This window comes from Erythranthe guttata, chromosome 4 (genome assembly GCF_056151865.1).
Source record: "Erythranthe guttata isolate IM_541 chromosome 4, IM_541, whole genome shotgun sequence".
Classification (NCBI taxonomy): domain Eukaryota; kingdom Viridiplantae; phylum Streptophyta; class Magnoliopsida; order Lamiales; family Phrymaceae; genus Erythranthe; species Erythranthe guttata.
In genome coordinates, this window is record NC_142536.1 from 17,747,669 (window position 1) to 17,764,862 (window position 17,194).

General features: G+C 38.1%; 3 protein-coding genes across 4 annotated transcripts; 2 read left to right on the forward strand and 1 right to left on the reverse strand.

The window, feature by feature from the left end:
- Positions 1–645: 645 nt before the first annotated feature.
- On the forward strand, positions 646–3,352 carry EMB1006 (Pentatricopeptide repeat (PPR) superfamily protein). The gene is made up of 2 exons (XM_012973860.2): positions 646–1,524; positions 1,885–3,352. The coding sequence occupies exons 1-2, from the start codon at positions 695–697 to the stop codon at positions 3,206–3,208; spliced, it is 2,154 nt and encodes a 717-aa protein (XP_012829314.2). The 5' UTR covers positions 646–694; the 3' UTR covers positions 3,209–3,352.
- Positions 3,353–4,848: 1,496 nt separating this feature from the next.
- Positions 4,849–8,742, forward strand: LOC105950487 (hypothetical protein). Of its 2 annotated transcripts, none has more exons than XM_012973851.2 (4): positions 4,849–5,174; positions 5,291–5,550; positions 6,501–6,595; positions 6,700–8,742. In XM_012973851.2, exons 2-4 carry the CDS (start codon positions 5,325–5,327, stop codon positions 8,518–8,520), a joined length of 2,142 nt encoding a protein of 713 aa, XP_012829305.1. In that variant the 5' UTR covers positions 4,849–5,174; positions 5,291–5,324; the 3' UTR covers positions 8,521–8,742. The 2 variants fall into 2 exon arrangements, with proteins under 2 accessions (XP_012829305.1, XP_012829306.1); XM_012973852.2 differs by having other exon boundaries at positions 4,923–5,182.
- A 4,932-nt stretch (positions 8,743–13,674) lies between these two features.
- Positions 13,675–16,068, reverse strand: LOC105950526 (protein TIFY 6B). Its single transcript, XM_012973890.2, has 7 exons — positions 15,778–16,068; positions 15,065–15,159; positions 14,819–14,946; positions 14,623–14,713; positions 14,213–14,531; positions 14,055–14,115; positions 13,675–13,968 (listed from the first exon to the last, which is right to left on the reverse strand). Exons 1-7 carry the CDS (start codon positions 15,839–15,841, stop codon positions 13,929–13,931), a joined length of 798 nt encoding a protein of 265 aa, XP_012829344.2. The 5' UTR covers positions 15,842–16,068; the 3' UTR covers positions 13,675–13,928.
- Positions 16,069–17,194: the final 1,126 nt, after the last annotated feature.

Genomic DNA, 17,194 nt, shown 5'->3' on the forward strand with positions numbered 1-17,194 from the left:
TTTTCGACAGCTACCTGTCAAATTAGAGCTGTGTAATTTTTTTTTTTTTTTTTTTTTTTTTTTTTTTTTTTTTTTTTTTTTTTTTTATATTTTCGACACTTAGGTGTCGAAAATTGTATCAAAATTCGACACTTAGGTGTCGAAACTTAATAAAATATGAATTGTTATGTTTTCGACACATACATGTCGAAAAATAAGGGTATTTTCGACCTGTATGTGTCGAAAATACATGGCGAGTTTTAAAAAAAAAAAAAAATTCAAAATCGATGTTTTAGCTCAAAAAATACATGAATACATACTTGAATGGGTTCTCCTTGCTCGTAAACTACCATTCTATTGTCATTTGACGCCATTTTGCAAGTTGTGTAAGGTTTTGATTTCTCTTGTTTTGAGGTTTTTTAGGAGGGTTTTTGGGGAGGGAGAAGAAGGAGGTGGAGGAGGTGAGGGGTTTGTGAGTGAGGAGGGGAAATGTTTTTTTTAGGTTTTTGATTATTTGGTATTTAAGAAAGAAAAATAGTATTTATAATATTTTTTTGGTTTTAATTTTCATTAAGGGCATTAAAGTAATTTACAATTAATTATTTATTTTTTACTTTTTTGGTATTCAAGTAAGCAAAAGTTAGTATTTGAAATAGTTATCCCCTTCTGCAAATACTAAACCACAGCAGCTCCACCAGCTCTCCGAAACTCGAAAATGGCGGTTGAACCCTTAAACCTCCACCGTCGATTCTCCATTTCTTGCTCTCCTTCATATTCACTGCACTCTCCCCATTTTCCAATTCCCAATCTCTTCAAAATCCCTAAATTATCTAAAAACCAGAGGACAACATTCTCCGTCTGCTGCTCCTCCACTCCTCCTCCTCCTCCTCACTCCTCCCCAATTTTCCTCCCTTTCCTCCAAACCCCAGCGAGGAAACAAACCCCAAAACCCGAACCGGAAATCGAGACAGAAATCAACGACCCAATCGTCAAATTCTTCAAGACCCGAACTTCAGACCCGGACCCGGACCCGACTCGAGAGGGCAGGATCCCCCTCCAAAAGAACCGCAAAACCTCATGGCACCTAGCTTCCACTTTCGAGAACACCGAGCCCGAACCCGTAACAAAAGCAGAGGAGGGCATTACCGGAAAAGCAGAAACTGCACCAGAATTGGAGAAAGGGGTCGTGGTGCAAATATTGAAAATTGCGAGGGCATTGCCGGAAAATGTTACGTTAGGAGAAGCGTTGGAGAGTTGCGATTTCGGAGGTGGGTTAGGTGAGGAGGAGTGTGTGGAGGTGTTGAGAGTGCTGGCTGAAGAGGGCAATGTGATGGGGTGTATGTATTTCTTCGAGTGGATGGGATTGAAGGAGCCTTGTTTAGTTTCGCCGAAAGCGTGCTCGGTTTTGTTTCCGGCTTTGGGCAAAGTCGGAAAGGGGGCCGAGTTGATGGTGGTGTTGAAGAATCTGCCTTTCAAGCAGAACAAGTTGTTTAAGGATGTTCGTGTCTACAATGCCGCAATGTCGGGGCTTTTGTATAGCGGAAGGTAATATAATTTTTTTTCGATTTTCTCGTGTGATTCTTGATTCTTATAGTAATTTTGAAAATTGTAAGTGAATATGTATGTATACATCAATGGTGTTTCTTGAGTTGTGAAATGCATATATTTTTATGGAAGTTCGTGTTTACAATGCCGCAATGTCGGGGCTTTTGTATAGCGGAAGGTAGTATAATTTTCTTTTTTCGATTTTTTCGTACGTTACTTGATTGTTATAGTTTGTTCGAGTGTCAATTGTAAGTGGATATGATATACGTCAATGGTGTTTCTTGATTTGTGAAATGTGTAACATTCTTGTATTTGTGTCCACTTGTTCAACGGTGTAATGTGTTTTTTTCTTCGTCGAAGGTACGATGATGCTTGGAATGTTTACGAGTTGATGGAAACGAGTAACATAAAACCGGATCACGTAACGAGTTCGATAATGATTACTATCATGAGAAAAAGAGGAAACAGCGCTAAAGAAGCGTGGGAGTATTTCGAAAAGATGAACGAGAAAGGTGTCAAGTGGAGTTTGGAAAATGTGGGAGCTCTTATAAAATCGTTCTGCGACGAGGGTTTGAAGAAAGAAGCTCTCATTATCCAAACGGAGCTCGAGAAACGGGGTATAAAATCTAATGCCGTTATTTACAACACGATTATGGACGCTTATAGTAAGTCGAACCAGGTGGAAGAGGCCGAGGGTATTTTCGACGAGATGAAAGCGAAAGGTGTTTCTCCGACTTCCGCTTCGTATAACATATTAATGGATGCATATAGCAGAAGAATGGAGCCCGAAATCGTCGAGAAGCTTCTAGAAGAAATGGAAGCTTCCAGGTTGGAGCCGAACGTGAGATCCTACACGTGTCTAATTAGTGCCTACGGAAGGCAGAAGAAAACGAGCGATAAAGCTGCGGATGCATTTTTGAGGATGAAAAAAGCCGGCATAAAACCCTCTTCGCATTCGTACACAGCTCTCATCCATGCCTACTCGGTTGACAGCTGGCACGAGAAAGCTTACATCACTTTCGAAAATATGTTACGAGACGGAGTAAAGCCCTCGATCGAAACGTACACTGCGTTGCTGGACGCTTTTCGACGAGCTGGCGAAACTGAAATGCTCATGAAGATTTGGAAAATGATGACGAGGGATAAAATCGAAGGGACGAGAGTGACATTTAATATTTTATTAGATGGATTCGCGAAAAAGGGTCAATACGTAGAGGCGAGAGATGTGGTATGCGAGTTTGGGAAAAAGGGTTTAAGTCCGAACGTGATGACTTACAATATGCTTATAAACGCTTACGCGAGGGGCGGGCAAGAATCGAAGCTGCCACAGCTGTTGAAAGAGATGGCCGCGTTGAATTTGAAGCCCGATTCGGTGACGTATTCGACTATGATATACGCATTTATACGCGTGCGTGATTTCAAGAGGGCGTTTTTTTACCATAAGCAGATGGCGAAGAGTGGGCAGATTCCGGATGCGAGGTCGTACCAGAAGCTGAGGGCGATTCTGGAAGTGAAGGCGAAGATTAAGAATCGGAAGGACAAGAGTGCGATTATTGGTATTGTGAAGAGTAGTATGGGGTTGTTGAAAGAGCAGAAGAAGGGGAAGAAGGATGAGTTTTGGAAAAATAGAAAGCATAGATCAAGAACACCTGGCTCTGCTGCTCAGAGTCAGGGTTCTAGGTGATAATCCATACTTAGTAAGGGATTTCATTGCAATTTTTGTAATTAAGTGTTGTTTTTTTTTAAGTATGTTTGTTGTAGAAAATGAATTTCAAGAAACTTTGGGGTTTATTTGGAGAGAATGAATTGAAAGTTGAAACGACTCCAATTAGTGCTCGTTCGGTTGCCACCGTAAGGTTTGACTGATTAAAGAGAAGGAGCTAGCAACACATTCGGTTGACAAGATTGATATTTAATAAAGTTGATATAAAAAATAAAGTACGCTAAGTGTCACTATTTCGTTAAATTAGTAGCACTATCATCTTAAATTAATTTAATAAGGGTGAATAAATAAATAAAAGACTATTGTATCCTTCAAACAGCAAAAACTACCCCTGTGTAATCTCGAAATAGCAAAAACCCCCCTGTGATAAATAAACTAGCAAAAACCTCCCCTGTGAAATTATTTAAATAGCAAAAACCCCCCTATGGAACTATTTGAGGGTTGACTTGATATAAAAAGACACAAATACCCCTGAAGTCTTGCAATTAATAAATTCTTATATTTTATAAATGTTTTAATTATTTTATTTAAAAAATAATCAATTTAGTTGTTTACTATTTTTTTTAATTTCTAAACAAACAAATTAAAAAGAATAAATATACATATAATATGTATATATATAAATACATTTTGAGGGACAATTTTGTCATTTCAAGTCTAAAAAATCAGCTAGGGGGGATTCTGCCTTTGACTAAATTTCACAGGGGGGTTTTTGCTAGTTTATTTATCACAGGGGGGTTTCCGCTATTTCGAGATAACACAGGGGTAGTATTTGCAGTTTACTCAAAAAATAAAGTACGCTAAGTGTCACTATTTCGTTAAATTAGTAGCACTATCATCTTAAATTAATTTAATAAGGGTGAATAAATAAATAAAAGACTATTGTATCCTTCAAACAGTATGTTAATTTTGTTAAATAAAAGACAAGGGTAAATTAACGGGTCGCTCCCTGAGGTAAGGTTAAATTATGAAAAACCTCATTATGTTTGGGTAATTACAACCACCAATCAATTATGAATTTTCTTATACGTCCATCCTTATGGTATTAAATTTAACATAATCTTTTAGATTCAATGTAAAGTTCAGTAGTTTGTACTCGTTTTGTGCAAAAATGTAGTTTATGCGCCATAATCTGATATTTACAAGTCAAAAGACACATCTTATGATCATTTTATTTCAAAATGTGAAGCTATAATAGTGTAAAACGGACACAAATTGAAGAATATTCCACATAATCTAGAAGATTCCACTAAATTTGACACTGCGAGAATAAACACGTAAGAAGATTCATAATTATAGGGTATTATTGTAATTATCCAATTTTTGTTATTTGACATTCCCTCGTGGGTGGCTTAAAAGACAATAGCTATTCTAAATCACCAAGGACAAGGGTCAATTATGTAATTCACTCTACTCCCCAAACCCTAACGGGACATTCCCAAGTCACTCAAAATAGACAACACTACATGACGGAACTAGAAGTCAAATAACTGTCTATACGACTATCGACGAAATTGCAGAGCACTGCACAGATGGCAACCGAACGGAACAATTAAAAAAAACCCGCTTAAAGCGCTAAAGCCACGTGGACACCTATCTTAGGCGATTGACGTGTAATTAAAAAACCTCGCTATTTTTATATTCTTCGTTCTCATCCACTTCCCCTCTCTCTCTCAACACTCTCACTCCCACTGCAGTTTCTCTCTCATCCAAAACTGACCTATAGATACAGACTCATACATATATATATACATACGCGCACACAGTTCACACAGTGGTTGAACAGGAAAAAAACCGCAAACGCAATCTAAGTGAGTTTCTGTGCGTTGCAGAGATCGGAACTCGATCGTATTCTACTCTCAGCCTCTCCTCTCTTGGCTCGAGATCCGGGCCAGGAATAGGGGGAATTTTTCCACTCTCTAAACAGGTATTAAAGTAAATAATCTCCGAGATTTTTTTTAAATGTTTGCGCGAAGCTTTTAGTGAATGTGCGAATTTGAAATTGGAGAACTGCTTTAATTTTTCTGCTGTATAATGTTGTAGTTGGTTGAGGTTTATCGCGGAGGAGGGGGGAAAAATGGCTAGCAGCGATGGGTTTCTGACGGAGGAACAGAGGAAGAGGATGGAAATAGCGTCGCAGAATGCGGAAGTGATGTCGTCTTTGTCGTTGTCCTCGTCGCCGAAATCTTCTTCTCTGCACCATGGCAAGGCTCCGGGAGGGGGGCAGTCGGCTGCGGCCGGGGGCGGGGCGGCCCGGCATGTACGCCGTACGCATTCTGGAAAGGCTTTCAGAGTTAAGAAGGGTAAGATCTCGAAGGAAGTTGGTAAATGTTCGGTGGCTATTTGCTATCTGCTCTTCTAGTTGTGTTTAATTAGACTGTAAATCTAGGTTTTAATGGATTAATTTTATTGGAATCCAATTTACCTTTTGATGTGTTGAAGATCGAAGAATGAACTTGAAGTCTTAATTAAGTAGTGATCTTTCATTGATGTTGAGTGATCTCTTACGTATTAGTTTACGAGGGACTTCACTAAGGCCTAAAACCCCCAAAAGGCTATAAGTTTGTTTTATTCCAAAATTTGTGGTTTTCGGTTGTTCTTTGTCAATTATGTGCGCTGTTTAGTGTTAATATGTAATAGAACTTGATTGATCAATAGATTATGTAATATGTACGTTTCCCAAGAAAGCCGTGATTCTTTTCACCACGTGTGGAATTCTCAACTCAGTGTATGGAATTAATGTGAAAAAAGAATATTAATCACATGTCATCGACGTTCTTTTCATTTGGCAAAGTAGGAATCGTAATTCATAAATTAATAAGAGGACATCATAAATTAATAAGAGGACCTCATAAATTAATAAGAGGACCATGACGCGCATATGTTTTTTTTTACCCTGGACTTTAGTTTTATTTCATTTTCCATAAACAGGAGCATGTTGAAAAATCTTATGGTATTTGCACTTATACAGTTTACTGTAGAAGTATGTTAGTTACTAAATCCTTAGAACTTGTCTGTAAGCTAATGATATTTTGGCATAGTCAGCACCTCTGTTACTTCATGAGCACCGGGCTTTTAAGTTTTAACTTTAAGCTGCATATCAATATGCCAGAATGTTGTTCGCTACAACTTTTGTGGACCATGAAATTTTTGTATTCGTTCTATATTCTTCTTCTCAGCTTGAGGTTCTGCTTCTGTTTTTTTTTATTCTAATACATGTACTTTGTTCAATGTGATTGTTGCAATATTTCAGATGGCGGTGGAGGAAAAGGCACTTGGGGAAAACTACTTGATACTGATGGTGATTCTGTCATCGATCGGAATGACCCCAACTATGACAGTGGCGAGGTAATGTATAATTCGATTTCTCTTCAGCTGCTTTGGGTCCAACCCTAACCAATCATCAATACAGTTTGGTTTATATTTATATTTGTTATTGCTGACGTGGACAGGAGCCTTACGAGCTTATTGCGGCAGCTGTCGCTGATCCATTGGATGAATACAAGAAAGCTGTTGTATCCATTATAGAGGAGTACTTTAGCACAGGTGATGTAGATGTGGCTGTTTCCGATCTTAGAGAACTGGGATCGAGTGAGTTTCATCCCTACATTGTTAAGCGCCTCGTTTCAATGTCCATGGACAGGCATAACAAAGAGAAGGAGATGAGTTCGGTTCTGCTCTCAGCTCTGTATGCTGATGTCATTAAGGCTGCACAAATCAGTCAGGGGTTTTTCCTGCTTCTAGAAGCAGCTGATGACCTGGTACTGGACATACTGGATGCTGTTGATGTTCTAGCTTTGTTCATCGCTCGAGCGGTTGTTGATGATATTATACCCCCTGCTTTCATCCCTAGGGTGAGAAAGATGTTTCCGGAAGCTTCCAAAGGATTCGAAGTACTACAAACTGCCGAGAAAAGCTATCTCTCGGCACCACACCATGCAGAGCTCGTGGAAAGGCGTTGGGGTGGGAGCACACATCTCACCGTTGATGAAGTGAAGAAAACGATCTCTGACCTACTAAGGGAATATATCGAGAGTGGTGATACTTCTGAAGCCTGCACGTGTATTAGACAGTTGGGCTTTTCGTTTTTCCACCACGAAGTTGTGAAACGGGCCCTGGTTATAGCAATGGAGGCACGGACTGCAAAACCGCTTATCCTGAAATTGCTGAAGGAAGCAGCAGATGAGGGTCTAATAAGCTCAAGTCAAATGATTAAGGGTTTTGCTCGGTTTGCTGATAGCCTTGACGATCTTGCCCTCGATATTCCTTCGGCGAAAGATATATTCCAATCCATTGTTCCCCAGGCAGTATCTGAAGGATGGCTCGATGCATCTTACGTAAAGTCTCCTGTCGAAAATGGGTTGAAACCAGACAAAGGTGATGACAAGTTAAGAAGGTACAAGGAAGAGGTTGTCACAATTATCCATGAATATTTCCTGTCAGATGATATTCCTGAACTGATTCAGAATCTCGAAGATCTAGGCATGCCTGAATATAACCCGATTTTCCTCAAGAAGCTTGTCACTCTGGCAATGGACAGGAAAAACCGAGAGAAGGAAATGGCATCCGTTTTACTATCTGTGCTTCATATAGAGATGTTCTCAACCGAAGACATAGTCAATGGTTTTATTATGCTGTTGGAGTCTGCAGAAGACACCGCACTCGACATTTTAGATGCTTCCAACGAACTCGCGTTTTTCCTGGCAAGGGCAGTCATAGACGATGTCCTCGCCCCTCTAAACTTGGTGGAGATAGCCAATAAGCTGACGCCAAATGGCAGCGGCAGCGAGACGGTGCTCATGGCTCGATCTCTCGTGGCGGCACGCCACGCTGGCGAAAGGATCCTCAGGTGCTGGGGTGGGGGCACGGGGTGGGCGGTGGAGGACGCAAAGGACAAGATTCAGAAGCTTCTAGAAGAATACGAGAGCGGCGGGGTGGTGGGTGAAGCCTGCCAGTGCATTCGAGATTTAAGCATGCCGTTCTTCAACCACGAGGTGGTGAAGAAAGCTCTGGTAATGGCGATGGAGAAGAAAAACGATAGGATGCTGGATTTGCTGCAGGAGTGCTTCGGTGAAGGGCTGATAACTACTAATCAGATGACTAAAGGTTTTAATAGGATTGAAGATGGGCTTGATGATTTGGCTCTTGATATTCCGAATGCAAAGGATAAGTTCGAGTTTTACTTGGAGCATGCAAGAAAACGAGCTTGGCTCTTGCCGCTGACTGGTTCCTTTGCACGGGTTTCTGGTGAGGATCTAACGGTGGCCGCTTGATCCCTTTTTGAGAGATCCTGGAATACATATATAAGTGTCATTTTGTGATGGTTGTGATGTATACAATTAGAGGTCTCTGGTGGTTTGAGTTTTTTAGACTTACACATGACTTTTTTTTAGTGTTTAAAGATTTCACTTTTCTTTCTTTTGTTTTGTTTCTCAGGTAGACGTTGAATATTTTCATTTGTGCTTCTTAATTGCAATGGTTTAACTCTTGTGATTTGCATGGGCAGCCAATTTCACGTAGATCACTGGGTGTAGGGTCGAAGAAACCGTCAGTTCAACTTAAAACAAAGAAACAAGACAAATAAAAAGATTGTCTTGAAACATCAAAGTTAAACATCGTCAAGCCCAAAGATTACAGCTACATTCCATTGTCCTTGTCTTGCCGAATGCTTCCACAAACAACCTTATCCACTTTTAATTTCGACCCTTTTATCGCTTCCATTTTTATATCACTGCTGCTGCTCTGAAGGCTCAGAAATTGCACCTTAAATTGAAATATTTTCTATACCAAGAATTTAAAAAAAAAAATGATGGCAAGATTTACTTGTACAGGGACAAAGATGAATCTGAAGCCCTTCTCGGGCTCGGACAAGATCATGGCTAGACCTAAACGAAAGCTGGTTCCAGGCCATGGCTTTGCATTGAAGAAGTTATTGTTCAATTTCTCGAAGAAACAGAGGAAAAATGGTGTACGGATCAATACAGAATCTCGTCTAGTTAATGATATATCTGGTCAATCTGATATAACAGACAAGGGTGGAGCCAAAAAGCCCGACGATAGTGCCACAATTTTCATCCAAGAAAGTCTCGTCTTCATGCGGAAAACGTCCCACGTATGTGCTTCATTCATAAACACAAATGCCTTCATTCGCTACGCGGTAGCAGTATTAGAAGCAGTATCAGTCAAACCAGGTCTGTTATTGTTGAAATTATTACAAATTCCCATGTGCTGGAAATGGATGCATGGAAGATCAAGATTACTCAAATACCACTTGGGTGATTTTATAATGATTAATGGATCGAAGGGGACAAAGACGAACATTACAACATCGGCAGCTCAGATAAACAAATGGAGGTTGTTCGAAATAGATATTCTATCAACAATGGATGTTTATCCTATAGATACTTTTCTAGTAGGCATAAGCGTTTTGCTGGTTTACGGAGTTCTTTATCGACTCTTGTTTTATGTTGTTCACAGGTTTTCATCCAAGAATGACAGGTAAATGAAGTTGGGTTTATTACAAGTGTATATTACAATCTTTGATGCCAAGTATGACAAGTTGCAATAAAACTATATTTCAATCTAAAATTTAATATTAAATATTTCTATTGAATTAGTAAAAAATTCCATGTCTCAACTACCCCAAGTACTAGATGCAACTGCATAATAATTTAGTATCCCCATTAAATATAATTTCCATGTGTGGTTGACTTGTTTTTTCCCATCTTATGAATGCTTATGATAGAGAGTTGTTACAGTTTTGTGAAATGTGTGCCCGGATCTGCTTGAGAGAGAGAGAGAAACTTGACATTGAAACTGAAACTCAGATCAAATGGCGTATGCTGCAGTGGTTTCTCTTATGCAGACAATGGAGCCACTTTTAAAATCCAACCGTGTTTCAATTGTTCCAGAATCATCTAGAGAGATGTTAGAATTTGTGTACGAGCAGGTTCTTTCCTTGAAAGAAGTTCTCAAAACATTGAATGGAAGCATGAGCAGCAGCAAGAGCCATATCGACAGGGCCGGGGTGAATGCTCTCGATGGTGAAATCAGAGACGCGGTATATGCGTGATATTACAACACTAGCGATCGAAAGGGAAGATGTTGATGATGAAGATCTGCAAACTATGGAGGGAGAAACGTCTTCAGATGCGTTGACAAGGATCATGCGCAAATGCTTGACTGGTCGGAGGTACTTGATGGTGCTCGATGATGTGTGGAATTTCAAGGTCAATTATTGTTTTCTCGGAATTTCCAGAAAACAATAATTCATCTTGGTTCTCCAAGCATGACGTGCGGTTCCTCGACAAGAAAGAAAGTTGGGATCTTCTTCGTCAGAAGGTGTTCGATGAAACGCCTTGCCCACATGATCTTGAGGAAGCTGGAAAGAAGATTGCCGAGAACTGTGAAGGCATAGTTGCAGACATACTATCCAGATCTAATGACAAGAGTTTAGAGTACTAGAACATGGTAGCTGCCGACAAACAAAATTCAGTTTTCATCGATGCGTACGATCAAATGTTTGAGGTACTATATCCAAGCTATGAGTACCTACCTCAACATTTAAAACCGTGCTTTCTCTACATGGCGGTTTTTCCTCAAAACTATGAGATACCATTCTACAAGCTCGTCAGACTTTGGAATGTTGAAGGATTTCTTGAAATGGGCTGTCTAGAAACACCAGAGTACGCTACATGGTCTACTTTGGATCAGCTTTACATGAACAACGTTGCCACGGTCCTCAAGAAGAGCCTCAATGACATAACCAAAACTTGTGGCCTCCATTCTCCCTTTTGGCACTTGTGTAATAAAGAAGCTACCAAGATCAAGTTTTTTCGTGGCTTAAACACTCTTGATCATTGTTTAGTAGAAGAAGATCTAAAGGGCCAGCGACGATTGTGCATTCGCAATAACGTCTTATTCGGCATCAAAGACGCGTACGATTCAATTGCCTCTGTTTCGACGGTACGCTCTCTCCTATGTACCGGTCCTTATCATCAGTATCCAGTACCAGTATGTTTGGAATATTTGAGGTTGCTCAGGATATTGGATGCTCTTACCATCCTCTTCTACGAGTTCCCGATGCAAGTGACGAATCTAGTTCGTCTAAGGTACCTTTCTCTTACACTCAACGGAGACATCCCTGATTTCATATCGAAACTCTGGAACCTTCAGTACTTGATTGTTCATCGATGTCTGAGCATCGTAGAATCAGATGGGAAATCTCCGTACCTTCCGATGGAGATATGGGATATGAAATAATTAAGGCATCTTCATGTAATGGGAAGCGATTTGCCAGATCCTAATTGTGAAGATTCTCTCTTACCAAACCTTTCAACACTTTTAGATGTGAGTCCTCAGAGTTGCACCAAAGACGTCTTTGAAAGAATCCCTAATCTACGGAAATTAGGAATCAGAATCGAATCGGCTCCTGATAATAATGATGATGATGATAAGCCCTTGTGCTGCTTCGATCACATCTCCAATCTCGATAATCTCGAAACACTTAAATGTGCGACCGTAAATCCAAGAATCATGTTGTCTGAAGTTGTTGCCCGGCCACCCACTCCTTTAAATTTCCTCCCATGAAGTCTTGTTACGTTGAGTTTGAGCGGGTTCGGATTTGCATGGAAAGAAATGAGCAAGATTTCTGCACTTCCAAATCTTAGAGTTCTCAAATTGAAACGCTACGCCTTCCGGGGCCCGAATTGGGAAGTTTGCGACGGTGAATTCCCGTGCCTTCAGTATCTTCTGATCGAAGACACTGATCTAAAGAACTGGACATTCCGGTAACATTCTTACTACCTACCTAGGCTCGAGTAGCTTGTCGTACGTCATTGCTACAAACTGGAAGACATCCCTCAAAAATTTGGTTCACATTTGAAAAAGATTGAACTGGTTGACTGCAGCCCTCTAGCCCTCGATTGTGTAGACCTCGTAAAAAGGACTGCGCGGTACAGAGCACGTGGCGTTGATCTTAGCGTCCGTTATTCATGGGATTAGTCATCCGATTTTTTTAATTTTTTTTAATGTTGATTTAAAGAACTATATATCATGAGTTGTAATAGCTAGCTGATTGTTTATTTATTTATTTTTGTATTGTCTTGAAATGGCAGAACCAAACAATTTCAAGAACCATTTTTTATTGTTTTTCTTCGGAAACATCAAAGTGAAACATCGGCAATCGCAAAGATCGCATACGTCTTTATTCCGTTGTCCTTGTCCCGTTTTTGCCCTGTCTTGCCTAATGCTTCAACAAACAATCTTATCCAGTTTAGTTTCAACTCTTTATCTCAAGACTCCCACTCGGAGTTTCACCTTGACATTGAAATATTTTCTCTGCCAACAACAGATAGAAAACGAAAGATGGCAAGATTTACCCGTACAGTGACTAACATTAGCCTCAAACCGTTTTCGGGTTCGAACAAAATCACGGTTCCAGGCCGCCGTTTTGTATTCAAGAATTTGTCGTTCGACTTCTCGAAAAAGAATGGTCAGCGGATCAATAAAGAAGCTCATTTTCTCACCGATAAAAGTGGTAGTAAGTCCATCACGCGTGCGATAACAGCCATCAGACGAGACGACAATAACACAGCAGGAAAGTCCGTCGAAGAAAGTCTCGTCTTCATACGAAAAACGTCCCACGATTCTCGGGTAATCTGTGCTTCATTCATAAACGCATACGCTTTCGCTACCTACGCAGCAGCAGTGTTAGTAGCACTAATAGCCAAAACATCTCTCTTGTTGTTAAAATTGTTACGTATTCCTAAGCATTCGAAACGGCTGCACGAAATATCAACGATGATCATGTACCGCTTGAACAAATATCTGATAAATGGATCGAAGGGGACAAAGTTTGCTCATAATGGTAAAGATTCACCGAAGATCGAATACACGAATAGTTCAACCTCGGAAGCTCAGAACAACAACTGGAGATTTATCGAAATAGATATTCTGTCCACATTGGATATTTATAGTGTCGAAACATTTTTATTCGCCGTCGGCATTCTGCTCGTTTATGGGGTTCTTTCTCGACTCTTCTTTTACGTTGTCCGGAAGAATTTTTCCTGGATTAATTTACGATTCTTGATCCTGGGCGTGAGCCGACGGTTATATCGCACGTGTAAATATTTTCTTCATCTTAAATTTTCGAAGATGGGAAAATAAAAGTTTTCATTTTTGAATTAGAAAAATTCCGGTCGTGATGGTGTATTTTTCATATTCAGTCGGGACTAGCAAATTCTGTTAATTTAGCGAAATAGTAAATTATCGAGCTAATAATTTAATACATTTTGACCGAGTCGGGATCAAGAGAAATTATTATTTAAGCGAGGTTATTAATTAATCGAGGTTCTACTGTATATATATAATCTTTCTATTGCTAAACAATTCTTAATACAACTGTTCTTACAATGACATGATTAATATGTATACAATGTAATTATGATAAAATCATAGGCGGATGGCATTCTTAGCGTGATCGGATAAACAAAAAAACTACGATCACAGTTACAGCAAAAATGGAGAACTGAAAAAACGTCAAGAGTACAGTCGAAACATATAAAGTCAAGAAAGAATACGAGACGTATATGCAAAGTAGCAAGTCTAAGTAAATCCTTCGACTTATATGTATATATATATATATATATATGTAATATAATCGGCAAATTAAGCTCCTTCGTTAGCTAGTGCTATCGGCATACGGCGAAGTATTTACCACCCTGAAATCGAGAACAACATTTTTTTTCAGAAATCGACAGTGGTCGGAAAATTAATAAATGTACTAATTTATCATCTTAAAATTTACCTCTCCTTGCGCTTCTCTAAAAACCGAGCCAAAGATTTTCTCCGAAATTGAGGTACAGTGCCTGATAAAAAATAAAAAAAATGGAAAAGGGTATGTTATGTCAATATCAAGAATCGATTTTTTTTATTTAAAATAAATAAAAATCGAAAATAAAATACCGGTTGCATTCACTACTTTCTGAGGCTGATCAACTCTGTTCGAAGGTACAAGAATATTGCCGCCTTGTTTATTAGCATTCATATCAATGATAGTACTAGGCCAACCGGAAAATCGAGAACCGCTAACAGACGTCGTTATAGCTGTGGGGCTTGACCGAAACGGTGTAGTACTAAAAGGTTGACTTTGACTTACGACGAAGCCATCAAGAATCGAAGATCTAGGCATCGATGCTTGAACCGGAGCTGCTGCTGCTGTGACTGTTGGAATAGAATTCAACGGAGGATGCCCGTTTCCAGCCAATAACATAATCGCCTGAGCCTATAAATATATATATACTCATCGATAAATAAAATTACGACGAATCATCGATAACAAATATAAAGTAACTATTAATACCATATGGTGTTACCTTTTCCGAAGAAATGTTGTCGTAAACAGAAACAGAACCGTTATAGAAGATGGTCAACTGTGCAGGAGCAACCGAGCTTTTAGAAGAGCTCCTACGAGAAATAAACAGATCAAGCTAATTAGTTTACTTTAAATCTTGTAATTAATTAAAAAAATAAAAAATTCCTATTAAGATCATATTCGATTATTACAAATACCTTAAATCGGTAGTTCCGACAACGGGGCTTCTAGAAGGAATTGCCGTTCGGTTAACGAAACGGTGATGTGTAGGATAAGTTGTCATTGTATAGCCAACTCCACTTTGCTTTTCAGAAACAATGTCTTTCTAAAAGAGTAGAAAAAAATCATTTTAGTACATAAAGTTTAATATTTTTATTTATTTTATTTTTATTTATTTATTTTATTTATTAAATTATATACAAGAAAAGTTGCAAGAAATGAACCTGCATGAAACCAGAGTATGATTTGTGATATTGAGCACCTTGAAAAGGTGACTTATTTGAGAATGACCACTGCATTTGTGAACTTCTTAATGGAGCTACAAAATCAAGAAAATCAAGATTTTAATCACCTAATTACTATTGTTTAATTAAGCAGTAATATAGTATATAACACACACACATATATGTATATATAATATTAAAATAAAATATGTGTAGTGGTGGCTTTCTTGGATTGGAGGGCACAACTTGTTTCAATTTAATAAAAATGATGAGGGCTCCAATAAATATAGTAATTAAAAATTGTATATAAAAATCCAAATGAAAACAGGTTCATAAAGTTTGAGTCTTTAAAATATTGCAACATGCCTCGTGTTGGCACAACTAGCACTATCTTTTATTATTTATTATTATTTTATTTATTTTTAATTTAGCAACTAGCACTAAAACAAATAAGAAGTGCATTATCTTATTCCCATTTGAGTTTTCATTTTCTCAACCCCACCCCACATATTATTAATATAATATAATGAGCTATTATACAAAAATAAATTTATTAATTAAAAAAAAAATCCCATTTGAGGAGGAGGCTACTTCAATTTACAAATCCATGATTATTTCTATAATTTTTAGATTCATAAAATCTGGTCGGAATTAAGATGTATTAACGTGAAGAAACTATATAAAAGTTTATTGCTGTAATGAAATGAAATTACCTGCATCAATGGGTTCATCAGAAATCTCTTGCTTGACAGCTAAGCCCATGAAATCTCTCTCCATCTTCAACTTATATATAGAAAACAGTTCAACAAAAATAATAAAATTCAAATCTTTATATATTCAGCTCAGAAAACAAAGGTAGGTATCTTCCTTTCTATGCAACGAATGAAACTGTTAACAGTGAAGCAAAAACAGCTTGTTGTGTTTGGTGTTGAAGAAGAGAGAGAAAGAGGAGAGAGAGAGAGAGAGAGAGAGAGAGAGTAATGATATAATTGTGCAAGTCCTATAAACAGGTTTAGCATTGTTCTCGTGCTTATAAGTTATAACATGAACCGGCTATTCCCGGTCACGAACCGAAAAACGAAGATCCGTAGCATACGGGCATTAATTAATTCGGTAAATTACACATACACCCCTGAGATATACTAAAATAACTTTAAGGTCCATGTAGTATTGGTTATTACAGCCACACCCTTGAAACAATTACCGGAGCCAAGATTTCAATATTTCATGTCCTGGAGACCGATATGCAATATTGTTTTTTCACGAGGCTGTTAAGGCTACCATAGACGGAAATTTATAAATCTCATCTAAAATAATAATGATTTAAGAAATGTTGGGGGAACCATGTCACCCCTCTAGCTCTATGTTGTCTCAACTACTTTTTGAAACTAATAGTCCGTTAGAACTCTAATGGAATAACTTATCCAATGCATTATTCCGATATGATTTCTAACAATATTTCAGAGGGTCATTGTAATTACCAATATCATAGGGACCTTACAGTTATTTTAGCATATTTTAGAGGTGTATGTGCAATTTATCCTAATTAATTTATAAGTACACGATGGTTTTATTTTCAAATATAACATGAGATTATTGATTTTAAGGGAAATATTTTTATTTGTAATTGTTACTAGTATATATATATATAGTATATTATTTAATAAATTTTCGTTTATAAGTAATCTGTTTTTTTTTTCTATTTTCTGGTAACGAAGGAAAACAAAGCAAACAGCTAGCTATATTTTGATCTATCGTGACTTTAATTTTGTAGTTAGATAGACACTTATATTACTTAACCGACTTCTTCAATGTTTGCCTAACTCATAATTAGCATATACTCCCTCTGTTCTATAATATCTGTCTTTTTTGAGAATTTTTTTTGTTCTATATTATCTGTCATTTTACAATTCCATTGCTGCATTAATTGCTTATTTTTCAATTTTACCTTTATTAACTCTATACCACTCTTCATGCATTAATTAATAAACAAGGGTATTTTGGTCCATCAATATCTATTTTCCTAAAATCAAGACATATTTATTGAGATTCTTAAGATTTGTGCCAAGGTGGAAAAACGACACATATTTAAGAACGGAGGGAGTACATACTAGTAATTAATGTTATTTA

What these genes read in the sequence shown, in the direction of transcription:
- LOC105950487 (XM_012973851.2), top strand. Translation starts at nt 5,325, where the DNA reads ATGGCTAGCAGCGATGGGTTTCTGACGGAGGAACAGAGGAAGAGGATG. An exon ending in GGCTTTCAGAGTTAAGAAGG is followed by an intron (nt 5,551 to 6,500) that starts GTAAGATCTCGA and finishes GCAATATTTCAG; the next exon opens with ATGGCGGTGGAGGAAAAGGC. An exon ending in CCAACTATGACAGTGGCGAG is followed by an intron (nt 6,596 to 6,699) that starts GTAATGTATAAT and finishes TGACGTGGACAG; the next exon opens with GAGCCTTACGAGCTTATTGC.
- LOC105950526 (XM_012973890.2), bottom strand. Translation starts at nt 15,841, where the DNA reads ATGGAGAGAGATTTCATGGGCTTAGCTGTCAAGCAAGAGATTTCTGAT. An exon ending in CATACTCTGGTTTCATGCAG is followed by an intron (nt 14,947 to 15,064) that starts GTTCATTTCTTG and finishes CTACTCTTTTAG; the next exon opens with AAAGACATTGTTTCTGAAAA. An exon ending in ACAACATTTCTTCGGAAAAG is followed by an intron (nt 14,532 to 14,622) that starts GTAACACCATAT and finishes ATATATTTATAG; the next exon opens with GCTCAGGCGATTATGTTATT.
- EMB1006 (XM_012973860.2), top strand. Translation starts at nt 695, where the DNA reads ATGGCGGTTGAACCCTTAAACCTCCACCGTCGATTCTCCATTTCTTGC. An exon ending in GGGCTTTTGTATAGCGGAAG is followed by an intron (nt 1,525 to 1,884) that starts GTAATATAATTT and finishes TCTTCGTCGAAG; the next exon opens with GTACGATGATGCTTGGAATG.